The 14,309-nt window shown below is 41.7% G+C and overlaps 1 protein-coding gene and 1 pseudogene across 1 annotated transcript; one reads left to right on the top strand and one right to left on the bottom strand.

Moving 5' to 3' along the window:
* The first annotated feature begins 5,998 nt into the window (after nucleotides 1–5,998).
* On the top strand, nucleotides 5,999–8,288 carry LOC133908012 (putative pentatricopeptide repeat-containing protein At5g52630; annotated as a pseudogene).
* Nucleotides 8,289–11,602: 3,314 nt separating this feature from the next.
* LOC133908013 (putative GEM-like protein 8) lies at nucleotides 11,603–12,711 on the bottom strand. The gene is made up of 4 exons (XM_062350145.1): nucleotides 12,533–12,711; nucleotides 12,359–12,439; nucleotides 11,989–12,263; nucleotides 11,603–11,891 (listed from the first exon to the last, which is right to left on the bottom strand). Exons 1-4 carry the CDS (start codon nucleotides 12,642–12,644, stop codon nucleotides 11,715–11,717), a joined length of 645 nt encoding a protein of 214 aa, XP_062206129.1. The 5' UTR covers nucleotides 12,645–12,711; the 3' UTR covers nucleotides 11,603–11,714.
* Nucleotides 12,712–14,309: the final 1,598 nt, after the last annotated feature.

Raw genomic sequence — 14,309 nt, 5'->3', positions numbered from 1 at the left:
CAATAATAGGTAGCATTGGCCATTATCATCTTAAGTGCTTCTGGTTGATCTATCCCACAGAAAAAGATCTTGATTTCATCTGTGACAACCACTTCCATCTTATTGGTACAGCTTCATTGGTAAAGCTTCTTAATAGTATATGAGTGTCACATACCAAAACGCTAATTATGTAATTAAGCATGCATAATCATCATAACATTATATTTATACATGTTTATTTGCAATTCGAGATTTAAACGTGTTCAAAAAATACGTTGTAGATGGTTTAGAGACACCGAGGAAGCCCCAAATACTTTGGCGGTGAAGAAGGATGAAAAAAGGGGGTCAAGACTGCCCTTGCGATCTGACCGGGGTCACCCGTAGTCTAACCGCCAAAGAGCAGCCACATGGCCTTCCCGCAGTTTGACCGACCCATCCCGCGGTCTAACCACCACAGCGCAGAGGCTCCACTTAAAAAAACCGGCCAACTCTCTCACACACTCTCTCTCACACACACTCTCACTCTCACTCGCTCCTTCATCCACACCAAGAGAGAAGGAGAGATCACCACGACGGCTTCGACAACCGAAGATCGACGGAGGGGACTCCCTTGAGATTCCCATAGGTTTCTCCAAGCTCTTCCCCTCTTCTCCCTCCCTAGAGGAAAGTTCATCCAACCGCAAGCCCATACGCCACCCTAAGGCTCGATCTCCGAATCGGAGCTTCTCTGAAGTGGATTGATCCGCTAGAAAGCTTCCCTACACTAAGGTGAGGCATCCCCTATCATTACCCCATCATTCTCGAGCTCTAATCGATCCTCATTCCATTTATACCCAAGTTTAACCCTAGCCTACGGCTTATCCATGGGTATGTTGAAATTAGCTCTGTGAATGTTGTCCAAATTACATTAAAAGCAATGTACTAGTCTTATAGAGCATTTTGGTGTCCTTCGTGGCTGAATGTTTCGCCGGAGCCTTCGTCGGCGGCCTCGCAAAGTGGCACCAGCAGAGTCTTGCGGTCTGACCGTCAACATACCATCGGTCTGACCGCCAGACGGCCAAAACCTTCTGCACGCCGGTGGTCTGACCATCACTTGAACATCGGTCTGATCGCCAGCCACTTAAAGCTATATGCACTTAGGTTGTTTTATCTGGGGTTTCAAACTTCAGAACTCTAATTATTTTGTGGTATTTTGCAAATGTTTTCGAAACACGATGCTCTATTAATATGCAAATATGCATCATATGCACACTTTTTCATCATTTGATTATTTATGCAATGCGTTCTTGATTCATTTAGAAAGTGTTACCCCGGCAATCCAAGCGAGTGAAGGTGTCACCAATCTACCGGAGTTCTGTGAATGTTGCGCTGAGAGTATCAGGCAACCGCTAGAGCAGCAAGGCAAGCATCTAAGCATATTACACATTTGTTAAATTGAATGGAGTCTAAATTGATAAGTTATCGCTTACGTATCATTGCATGGTTAGCGAGTCGATATCGGGTTTATATGGGTAGAACTTATATTGAATTGTATTATCTCTACCTTGAGTTGTTGATTATCCATATTCTTATAGTCTTGATAACATTGTTGATATCTAACTTAAGAGTTATCCGTGAATCCGAGCCTCTCCGAAGCATTCTAATCCAATAGAAAGCTTCCATAAGCTAAGGTAAGCTATCCTCACCGTTTCCCCGTTGTTTCCGAGCTCGATTCGACCTTCGTGTCGTTTAGGCCTAAGTTTAACCTAGCATAGATCTAATCCATGGGGTATTTTGAGTTTAGCTCGGTTAATAATATTCAAATCACTTTAGAAACACTCCATTAGTCACACAGAGCATTTTGGTACCCTTTGTTGTCGAAGGTCTTGTCAGAATCCTCAACATCGACCCCGCAAAGGCGCTGCTGGCAAGGTGTAACGGTCTGATCGCCGCTAGGGCCGGTCTGACCGCCAGTTGAGACCAGAGAATCCGAGTTGAAAACTTATAAAGGAGTTTAATTGTCACTTGGGTCGGTCTGACCGTTGGTGGGCGGTCTCACCACAACCATGCATACGGTCATACCATCACAGGCCAAAACTCTCTGCTAGCCACTGGTCAGACCGCCACCTCTATGTCGGTCTGACCGCTAGCCTGTTAAAGCTAGATATACTTATGTTACCTTGTCCGGGGTTTCAAATTTTGAAACCCTAATCACTTAGCGGTCTAATGCAAATATTTTTAAAGCTCAACACTCTATTATACTTCAAGCATGCATCATTTGCGCGTTTTTTCCATCGTTCATTTGTTTATGCATTGCACTTTGACTCGTTTAGAGGGCGTTGTGCCGCCAGTCCAAGCGAGTGAAGGCGACGCCAACCTTACAAAGTTTTGCGAGTATTGTGCGGGAAGTATCAGGCAAACCCAAGAGCAGCAAGGCAAGAATCTAAGCTTATCGCACCTTTCAATTTAAATTGTGGAGTCTAAAATTGATAAATTATGCTTTATGTAAGTTTGTATGTTCAATGAGTCGATATCAGCTTCTATGGATAGAACCTATGTGATGCATTGTCCTACCTTGTTTATTTGATGATTCATATTCTTGTAGCCTTGATAGCATTATTGATGTCTAACTTGAAAGTTATTCGAAATGCTTAGCAATGCATAGATCTTCGGTAGAAGTTGAGCGATTGTGCAACAATTGTTCGCGAGCTTAGGGCTTACTTATTGTTAACGAACATTGATTATGATGTCAATGGTTGGATGAGATGTGAGGATGAGACGAGATATGAGCGGTGTTAGGGGTGTCTTCTGCCCCGGAGGAGTTCCTCGAGGTAGTTCAGGAGAGGAGCCGGGCACCATAGACCGTTTTGTATCGGTTAAGCACCGTCTATCGGTGCAGTTGGCTTTATCACTTTTCGTACTTATTACATGTCACACATGGGAACGATAAGCCGAATACCTTTGTAGTTGTGGCCTTTTGGCGTGCGAGTCGATGGTATGAGCGGGCGGGCTTATAGGGGTATCCAATTTGCTCTGGGAGTAGTTCTGGATGACCCATGTACCTATCGGCGCATGATGAAACGGTTATGACTTATTGGAAAAGGTTGACACGAGTACCTCGCGTGGGCCTGTGTGGACACGTGAGCCGTATGGTCCTCGAGTCGTGTAGGTAAAGGAGTATCCTCTGCAGGGTACAAAAATAATTTGAATTGCCGCACTCTCGATCATGAGGATGCTTCTGTTTATTTGCATCGGTTGTAGAGTTATGAATATAGGATGGTGATATGAATGGTATGTTGGGTAATGTTGATGGCTGGCTATTGATGTATTACTATGCTTCTATTTACATTTATGTGTAGGTTGTTAGTTACAGGTTTGGAAGTGTATGTTGGTTATGTTTAAATGCTCACATATATGTGTCTAGGTTGTGGGCGTATATGTTTTAATCAACCTTGTGGCATTTTTCTTTGCTAATGGTCTAATGCATAATCCTTGGAGTTGGATTATTTATATGTACCATATATGGATTAAGTTATGCGAGTACCTTTGTACTCAGCTGCTCTACAAGTTTTGTAGGTGAGGAAGAGACGGTATTTGACTACTTCATGCTCACCGATGCTAGCTGCGGAAATGAGTAGGCAACTACTCGGAGGTCGCACTTTTAGGGTAAAGTTTAAGGGCATATGGTTTCACCTATCTTTTACTGTCTTTATCTTTTGTTTCCGCTGTGTAGTTTCTCTTTTTGCTAGAAATTGATCAGTTTTAATATCATTCTAGATCTCTTTTGCTGTAAACTGTTAAATTTGTAAATGGTTAAGAACTTATAGGGATAAATGCAACCCCCCCCCCCAAAAGTCACTTGGATTTTGACTTCCCCCCCCAAAAATTATTTTGTTGCAAACCCCCCCCCCCCCGAAATATTTGATTTTGTTACAAAAACACCCCCAAAAATTCAATTTTTTTTAAAAAAAAATCACAAAAAATTCTAAAAAAAACTAGAGACAATTATAAGACCTTTTGTGAAATTTGTTTTCAAAAATAATATCCTTTGCATCATATTTCATGGAGAGTAAGTTTGAAAAAAAAAGAAAAACGTGCAACTCATTTATTAATTCGAGTTAAATGCATAGTTAATTATTTACTAATCCAAAAATCATGAAACAAAATTTTTTAGTCTTATTACATGATCTTCTATCTTGTAAAAATACATGAAATCTTGAAATAGTTATTGTAACGTGCAAGATTGAGTAAATATGTTGCAGATAGATTAATTCATAACTAATCCATAACACCCTCAAAATTAGTGAAACCACTTTTATTAGTTTACTTAAACAATTATTTGTGTAGGAAAAATAATGGTAGACATGACAAAGTTAAAATAACATGAGTTAATAAATGAGCTGCACATTTTTCTTTTTTTTTCCAAACTTCCTCTCCATGAAATATGATGCAAAGGATATTATTTTAGAAAACAAATTTCACAGAAGGTCTTAGAATTGTCTCTAGTTTTTTTTAGAATTTTTTTTAGAATTTTTTTATTTTTTTGAATTTTTAGGGGGTTTTTTGCAACAAAGTCAAACTTTTAGGGGGTTTTTTTTTCAACAAAACAACTTTTTGGGGGGGGGGAGTCAAAATCCAAGTGACTTTTTTTTGGGGGGGGGGGGGTTTGCAGTTTTTCCGAACTTATATTATGATTTAATTTCTCGCTCTTTATTAAGCTTGGTTATGATTACTTATGTTGGAAAGTCATATGTTCTGATCTTAGGCACAAAACACGTGTCACGACTACCGGGATGATATTTTGGTTAATCGTTGAAGTCGTGATTATGTAAATGATTGATTTGATGATTAACTAAAATATTATTTGGATGATTTCCCTACATTTTCTCTCTTTAAGTGTCTATTTAAGCATCTTGCATTCTGCATGCTATGAGTACAGAGAAACATGTCTATTTGTTTTAGCTTTAGATTTTGAAAAGCACTTTTAAAAGCTGAAGCTAAAACAAACAATTAGGTACAATTTGTTTTTTAAAATCTAGCCCCATTTTCTACCACAATCAGTAAGCTGTCTCCAAACAGCTTTTTGCAGATTGTGATTATATAAAAAATAGAAATGCTCACATAAGTATTCTATAATTACCCACCAATACTATTATTTTTCTCGAAACATTCTTTTTTTCGTCCTTCTATTCTAATCGGCCAGCCCTCTAGCGATCTCTTCCAACCGCCCTCTCCCCACCACCCCTCACTGACGTCGGCGCCCCTCCAGCCGGCGCCGCCTCCCTGCCGCCCCCTACCCTAACACTACCTCCTAGTTGTGCACATCATCGTGCCATGCAATCCTACCTACCATCATGCCCAATCCTACCGTTGTGATGCGCTCCCTGGCTCGACAGCACTCTGCCGCACTCACTAGATTAGTCGTTGCATCGACCGTGGAGTTGCCCACACGTTTTTTTTTGTCGTGGGTAACAATTCCTGTGTAGGCAACATGCTGACGAGCAACTCATGCCTGATCATTGACATGTGTCCGTCTAGCCAGAAATCCACCACGACTGGCGGCGTTGTAGGCGGTGTGGGGCTCGACTAGCAATACGTGAATGTGATCGTTTTTGCTAAGGAGCTGCTGTGGATGGAGGCCAAAGGGTATTACGGAAATTATATAACTAAAACAAATATTTAGCCCATTCTAGAATTCAGGATGTCAAATAATACTTAGCTTTTAAACCATCAATTTTTTATAATTCAACTTTTAAAATCCACAATCTAGAAATAGCTTTTCAGAATTCTAAGCTAAAACAAACCGGCTTTAAGTAATCATATATGTGAAGTAATAAGTATACAGAATAATTTTCTATTTAGATGAGGTTCACTATTTTAAAATCCAAATAGCGACCAACTAGTTGATTCTGCACGAGAATACATATTCCGCATCGCTATATTTGAATTTATTTTCCTTAAGTAGAGGCGAAATTTCGTAGAAGTCCTGCACGCGGGAGTTAACTGCTAAAATCCAGTCGTACGGAAAGCTCCCGCCCCACCACGCATGGCAAAACTCCGGGGCCAGCACTCGCGCCCGCCGGACGCCGCCGCCGCCGCCGCCGCCCTCCGCCTCTCCGCGATCCTCCTGTCGTGCGGCCGCGCCGGGGATCTCCGCCGCGGCCGTGGCCTCCACGCGCACCTCGTGCTCTCCGGCGCGGCCGCCGCGTCCACCTTCCTCGCCAACCACCTCATCACCATGTACGCCCACTGCGCCGACGCCGGCTCCGCGGCCCGCGTGTTCGGCGCCGTGCCCCGACCCAACCTCGTATCGTGGACCTCGCTCGTCACGGGGCTCTCCCAGAACTGCATGCACCACGACGCGCTCGCCGCCTTGGCCGCCATGCGCCGCGCCCACGCAGTTCGCGCTCTCCAGCGCCGCGTGCTCCGCGGCCGCCCTGGCCGCCCCGCGCCCCGTTGCGCAGCTCCACAGCGTCGGCGTCAGGCCCGGATTCGACACCGAGCTCTTCGTCGCTAGCAACCTCGCGGACATGTACGAAGTGCGGGCTCCTGGGAGAGGCGTGCAGGGTGTTTGACCAAATGCCGCACAAGGATGCTGTCGCCTGGACTGCCATGATCGACGGTTATGCCAAGAATGGGAGCCTCGAGGCAGCTGTTCTGGCTTTCTGGGATATAGGACGCGAGGGACTGGTTGGAGCCGACCAGCATGTGTTCTGCAGTGCATTGACCGTGTCCGGAGGGCTCAAGGATGGACGCCTTGGCCGAAGCTTCCATTGTTGTGTGATGAAGGTGGGATTTGAGCTGGAGACCGTTGTGAGGAATGCGGTATCGGACATGTATGCTAAGTCTAGGGATGTGGAGAATGCCTCTCGTGTGGTCAAGATTGACCCTGGAGGTTGGAATGTTGTGTCAGGCACCTTGCTGATAGACGGTTACATTGAGACCGAACGTGTTGAGGAGGCCCTTGGAATGTATATTCAGCTGCGAAGGCAAGGTGTTGAGCCCAACGAGTTCACTTTCTCGAGCATGATCAAGGGTTGTGCCATGCAAGCTCTGCTCGAACAAGGTGCTCAGATGCATGCTCAAGTGATCAAGACGAGTTTGATCAGCAACTCGTTTGTTGGTTCTACCCTTGTAGATATGTATGGAAAGTGTGGCCTTATAAGTTTGTCCATTCAGTTATTTAATGAGATTGGATACCACACTGATATTGACTGGAATGCCGTAATCAATGTATACGCACAGCACAGTCATGGTAGGGATGCAATTCAAGCTTTTGATAGGATGACCTCATATGGTATCAGGCCAAATCACATTACATTTGTCAGCCTGCTGACAGCATGCAGTCATGCTGGATTAGTGGACGAAGGTCAAAAATATTTTCACTCCATGAAGGATGTCCATGGTATTGAGCCTAAAGAGGAGCACTATTCCTGTATCATTGATATGTATAGTCGAGCTGGGAGACTAGACGAAGCTCGGAAATTCGTAAGTGAGATGCCTATCAAGCCCAATGCGTATGGATGGTGCTCCTTGCTTGGAGCTTGCCGGATGCGAGGGAACCAGGAGCTGGGAGAGATTGCCGCACAAAATCTTATGAAGCTTGAGCCAGATAATACCGGCATCCATGTGTCCCTTTCTGGGATATATGTGTCCTTGGGCCAATAGGATGATGTGAAGGCAGTCAGGAAGTTGATGAGGGATAACAGGATTAAGAAGCTGCCTGGTTTTAGCTGGGTCGATGCTTATAAGAAAACACATGTTTTTGGATATGAGGATTGGTCACACCCGCAGCAGAAGCAGATATATGAAAAACTCGAGGAACTTTCGGAGAGGATAAAGGAGGAATGTTATGTCCCGGACACAAGCTCCTTGCCACTGAACATAGAAGATAGAGCAAAGGAGAGGCTTCTGAGCTATCACAGCCAGAGGATTGCCGTAGCTTTTGCTTTGATAAGCATGCCAGCTACAAAACCAATCATTATCAAGAAGAATTTGCGTATCTGTGTAGACTGCCATTCTGTATTGAAGTTCATTTCTAAGGTAGAAAGTAGGGATATCATTGTTAGAGATAATTCCAGGTTCCACCATTTTGCAAAAGGGAGGTGTTCCTGTGGAGATTACTGGTGATTAACTCTGACCCCCTTTTTTGTTTCATTTATGTTTTTGGCATTAGAAAAGATACAGATGACAATCTTAAATTGCTACCAGCTGACCATTTCACAACGCTTCAGTTTTAGTTGTTCTCAGAACATTTAAATGTACGCTGTTGTAACAATTTTTATGCTGCAGATAAAATGAAACTAAAACAATATTTAGAGAAGGAAAAGTTGCAAGACCATCCCAGTAAACAACAAATTATTGCATGCATGCATGCCTTGAGTGCAAACAACGATCTGTTTCATAGTTTAAAAAATGCTTTTACTGAATTACGACAATGTAGTCTGGAGTGATCACTTCTGTTTGTTCACAAGTTAACACCAATAATATTGTTTTATTCTAAAGACTGGCTTTACAAGAAGCTAAAGCCTTAGGGGTGTAATGATGAGGGGTATTTCTATGGGATCTCTTGGGATTTAGTTCAATTTTAATTAAAGAAAATATTCTCAATCCAAAAAGGCCCTTATGGTCTCTGAGCTCCCCTGTTCCTTGTTGTCAATAGTTGACAGATTTTTACAGGTAATGAAATTCATAGGCCCAAAGAAACGAAGGTATTCAGAGTAATCACATTCTATGTCTCTCAGCTGGGGCCTGCAATTGATCAAATTTTTAGTTGGAATCATGATCTGCGTAGATACCATTTTGTCATTAAATTACTATTATTACGTGCATTATTGTGAGGCAGCGAAATACTGTAACTGCATACTCTCCATAATATATTGTACTACCTTATAAGATATTTACAGTGTCTTCTTTTGGAGAGATTAATTACGGGGATCTTCACTATATAATGAAGCACTCTGGTTGACACAGAAAGCCCAGCTGTAAGGCTAGGCCCATTTGATATATACAATTGAAACGTCTTCAACAACTATTTACCTTTCTCATCAGTTTTTTAGACCCATCAGAACTTCCTGCCTGAAGAATTTCAATCTCGGTAGTAAACATAGGAAATCTTTGTGTCTAAAACTTGTATCAGCCATGGATACTGCATACTTCCTTCGGACTGGAATGGAGGAATATTGGTTTTATTATTCCTACGGAGAAAGAAGGATGAAATGACTTTCTTTGTTAGTATTCAATTATTCATTAGAACAGGTAATTTAGGGAAGAATCTATGTATCTCGTCCAAGAATTGCTTTGACATGAAAAATGTTATGGAAACCATACTAGTACTTTTCTAGCTTATTAGTTTGATTGCTGAGTCCTAGTCTGTTTCGCTTACTCCCTGTTTCCTAAATTACTTAGTATATAAAGGTAGCCTTAGTCTTGTTTAGGGATCAATCAAGAAGTAATCTAGAAAGGGCTTTGCCCACCAATCGGCTATGATCAGAGCCTCGTCGCATCGGTAGACGTCCAAAGATTAGAGGGCGATCAGCCCTTATCTCGCTGTGTTCATCTGGTTCCATAATATTTGGCATCAGAGCTGTTCCTCTCCTGCCATTGCCATCCGCTCCCTGCTCTGTTTTCAGCCGCCGCCACCAAATCTCGCCGCTTAAACCAGTTCTTGTGCCGTGTATACTTTTTCATTAGGTAGAAGAACCTAACAAGCAAATACTCAAAAGAGCAAAGTAGCTAGGCTTAATTCGTACAATCTTCTTTCCTGTAAAAAAATTGGTGTGATCCTCTGTAGAGTGATCGCCTCGTGAATTTGACAGCTTAAATTCTTCGAATTATTGTGTGAAGGTGATGAACTGATGATCTTGGGCTCCTGTCATTATTTGTCTCATGAACATGTAAGATTATTATTTCCTTTTGTATCTTTTCTCTTAATTATTGCCTGAATTTTTCACCTGAACACAAGAGCCTAGTAATAGCAAGTTAACTGCTTAGGTGAATGTGTTATCTTTGTGAAACTTTTTTTTGAAGCGATAGCAGCTGCAAGGCGATTACTTAAAACTTCTTTTCTGGCTCTTGATTAGAAAAAGGAAGATTTGGTTGGTATCATTCTCCAGACTGTACAATTTCAGATAGAAAATTTTCCTCCTCACATGATTTTGCCTCTGGCTTTCATCAGCACTATCCTGGCTAAGTTTACATTTGTAGTGTCAATTTTCACCGAACAAAATATATACTGGGTTCAGTTATTGAAATCTATATATGATTTAGCTTAAATAGTAAGAAGCATATGGATGTTTTGCGAAAAAGGTTAACCCTTCAGGGACACAGCTTCTTATTGCATCCACCACTGTCCTGGCCGATGCCTTCATCGTATGCGAGACCTGGTTATAGTTTTATGTGAGTTTCCTTTCCTTTTAAGAAATGATTCCTTCTCCCTCCTCTTAAAATAAGGAGAGGCAACCTAAGGATTGACAAATAGCTCTTTGATAGAATAAACTAGTATAGCTAAGTCAGCACTTTTTCCTGCCGAGTCATCATCTAATAAGTCAGCACTTCTGGTGCAGAGTCATCATCTGGTCATCAGGATCGTAAATAAGCAACACTGCAATGCTTTATAACTTCAGCAGAAAAGTGGTCTTCAAATACTATACTACTGCACCTTGGATTTTGTCCGTGTCACTAAAATTTCTATTTAACACAGTTAAATAGAAAAGGGAACTGTTGGAAACTTGCAAGTCATATAAGACCGATCTGATGTGTAAAGTAGGTTGATTATTGTCTAACTGTCATTTGATCAAAATGTGCTTATCTCTTATTTCCACGTTGTGTCAAGTGTCAAGCAGCATCCATATAGATCTAAATTTATGACCGCGTTCCACCAACTCTAGGAAGCCAGCTAGCATGTCATTTGATCACTTCTAATGCAGATGATACAGTATTAGGCATCTGCAGGAGGCTTTTAACGTGTGAGTCTAAAGGCTATCAGTTCTTTTAATTCCTATATGCACTAGTTTAATAAACATTTCCTATGCAACCATGCTGCAGCAACAATCAGCTACAATGTGGAAAGCATGTTCTGTTGATTGCCTCCTGACTCCTTACATGATACTACTAGTACTCCCGATTTCCTTTCCCCATTGTCTACAGTTTTTGGTTCTTCAGTTTTATTTAGTTTGTGCCTCTGATTGCAACTGTCATCATTTTTAATGCCCAATACCCTTTAGTCTACTGAAGCAGAAAACATTACCACCTTCACACATCAGTGTTGCCTAAAATTGTATCAGGAATAAGAAAAAAATAGAGAAAATAAAAACAAAAGCAAGATGTGCATCTAGCATAGTGATCCACTTTGACATGCACATGGTGCATAGACTGATTTTGTGGAAAAATCAAGAAAGTTCACATTGGAATATTGCATATGTAGTCTCACCTGGACCTGTCATTTCCTTGAATTAAAAAAACTGTAACATATATTTTCCTTTCATGACAGACCTTTAGGTAAGACCTTAAGTTCAACATACTCCCTGTCCGGTTTAACTTGGTTCAGATGGAAGTTTCTTCTGAGAACTGAACCAAGACTATAACCTCTTGGGTAAGAAAAAAAGAGGGTATTTGAGCATATCACATCATTCAAGAACATCAGTGAAAAACTCTGCTTTTTTCTTTCATTGGGATTGATCAATTCTATCTGTTCAATGTACATATACCATATCAACATGGTAAACAGTATGTTTCAGATTATAGAACTACGTATATCATCTCAACTCCGGAATTACATGCTGAAGATATTTGAATGACTTCTCGTAACTGATAAAACCCATAAACCAAAAATCAAAGCCATCAACAGTAACTACATCAATATACTTCTCATCAGGATTGTATAAATTTTCTTGTACCGCAGCACTCTTTATCCTCTTTGATGGGATCAACACCTTCATAAGGTACAAATTTCATTAGCTTTAATCTCAAGTGTTCTATCTGATAAATTTCAGCTCCTCTATATTGAGAAGGAGATTTTTCTTCAATTACCTTGTAGGGCACTCTTGTGCTGCCTCCTTTGGGAGATGCTAAATTCAAGGGCCTATCACTATGGAAGGCAATCTTCTCAGTTGAGATGAAAATCGTTCCAGCTATTGGACCAGCTGTGGTTGAAAGATAACACTGGAAGGCCTTCAATAACTTTTCATCTTTCTTGACTGCAAAATATTCCCTGAAGACTTTATCAATGCTGCCAGCTTGGAGAACTTTTGCAACGAAGCTCAATTTCCCTTTAATAGTTTCTGAAATTTTTGGTCCCAGAGTTACTGCAAGGAAAAAATGTTTATTGGTGATGAGAAATTTAACCGATTAACATAACACAACTTTCATCTGCAAAAAAGGACAATGGTGGAATTCTTACAGTGTTCTTTGAACCCTTGTACGTAGCTATCTGTTTTCTGGCTCAGTTTGTTCATCCGATAAATGAAAGAGCTCCTCTTATCTGTATCATGGAAAGGATAACAAATCAGTATCGACATACAAAGTAAAGTTGTTGCAAAGGGAGAACTGAGGTAGCAAGTTGTGAGATTCTTACTCTTCTTATGAATTAAGGCGGAACAGGAAGGTTTCCCTTGTGTTTTCTCATCGGCATATGCAAACGAAGCCAAAGGAATTCCAACGACATGCTCCTGGGTGAAGCTCTCCATTGTTTGGAGAAGATCTGTCTGCTATTCTGCCTGGATACTAAGAGTTCCTCTTTCCCTTTGAGAAGATGAAGCCTGCTAGTGCTCAGAGTCTGAGCCATATGTGGGCTTTTATAAGGTGAACCTACCTAAAAGGCAACTTTATTCCAGGGAACAATGTGGTGTAACTGAATCAGCACTCTATGCTGCATACTCACCATCGCCTCATCAGGAACAAAAGCAAGGCCTGCTTTCTTGACTAGAGGAATGGGCACGAGCAGAACACTTGGAGCTTTCAACCCAGCCAATGAGGAGGTACCGATGCTTTTCTTTCCTACTGCACTTTCTATTGCTTACCACAAGGTGTTGATGAGGCAGTTGATGGCATGCTTATGGTTAGCTTTATAAGGTGCTGATACAAGAGCATGTAGGCTTTGCTACTTATAATGAACTCTAAATAGTTTGTTCCATGTAGGCACAACTGAATCTTTTTCCCATTTCAGGAAATAGGTTCATGGAGAATGGAGAGGAAAGTAAAGCAAATACGTGGCATATTTGAGTCACGTTTTGTGAAGAATGTTGTTAGGAATCTTGACCAATCCAGAAAACTGTGCACATGGCAAGTTTACATGACATGATCGATGGCACCTGTCTGGCGAAGATGTGGATTTGTTGAATCTGATGCTAAATATGGATCAGAAGAGTAACTGAAATAAAAGATGCTTTCTGCTGTGTACTCACCATCACGTGTTCGCGAAGTTAGGTTCAAAATCAAACCATACTTACTGACACCGGGGAAAAAAGGAAATGCACAAATGCTTTAATGTTTTCAGTTCTGCTTATGCGCTAATTATACCTTTTCATTTTTGTAAAGCCTTGTTCATCCATGATATGAGAAGTTGACTATCTGGCATTTTGGCTATTTCGTAACGGCAATAACGCCATGCTGCCTCATAGTCTTTTGAGTTTCTTCTATTTAAACCGTGAAGTTGTTCAGTAATTTACTATACCTTAACAATACACTGTTAGCAACTGTAACACCCCAAATTTGTAATCTCAATTTTTTTGCTAAGAAATAAAACCAGAAAATGAATGTGTTAGAAAAGAGGAAAGAAAAGAAATCAAAAGAAAAGAAAAAGGAAAAGAGAAGAAATTCTCACCTAGCCCTTTTTTCTCTCTCAGCCCAACCCTCTCTCAAACCCTCCCTCCCTCGTACTGTCACGCCCCAGCCACCTGGCCTGCCTCTCGTCAGCCTCCCTCCCAACCCACTCTCCCTCGCGTGCTCATGACCGGCCCCACCTGTTAGCTCCATCTCCCTCCCCGCGCCACTTTCCTTTCCTCCCTCTCTCTACATTGCGTCCAGCAATCCCACCAAATCTGCGCTGAAGAAAGGAAGGCCAACACCTCATGTTTGCTCAGATGGAAACGCATGCCATAGAGAAGGAAGGAGGATCAATCTATTGATGGGGTTGAAGCACGGAGAAAGGAAAGACACCGTGAAACTTACCACCGGCCCTAAATACCCCCTAGATCCCCGCCCTTGAGCATCCTAAGCCTCCCCGTGTTCTTTTCCCCTCAATTCCAGCATGAGAGAGCCACCAGAGAGCTTTCTCATCGAGGTTCCTGTAGCGAAAATGACCCTATTAAGTCATGATTACGACTTTAGTGATTAATAACAATATAGTCAAT

Source organism: Phragmites australis, chromosome 24 (assembly GCF_958298935.1).
Source record: "Phragmites australis chromosome 24, lpPhrAust1.1, whole genome shotgun sequence".
Taxonomy (NCBI): domain Eukaryota; kingdom Viridiplantae; phylum Streptophyta; class Magnoliopsida; order Poales; family Poaceae; genus Phragmites; species Phragmites australis.
Note: the sequence above shows the minus strand (reverse complement) of the source record. Positions and strands in the feature narration are given on the sequence as shown.

Coding starts and splice junctions, on each gene's coding strand:
- LOC133908013 (XM_062350145.1), bottom strand. CDS start 12,644: ATGGAGAGCTTCACCCAGGAGCATGTCGTTGGAATTCCTTTGGCTTCG. Junction 12,440..12,532: donor CGCCTTAATTCATAAGAAGA/GTAAGAATCTCA, acceptor TCCATGATACAG/ATAAGAGGAGCTCTTTCATT. Junction 11,892..11,988: donor GCACAAGAGTGCCCTACAAG/GTAATTGAAGAA, acceptor TACCTTATGAAG/GTGTTGATCCCATCAAAGAG.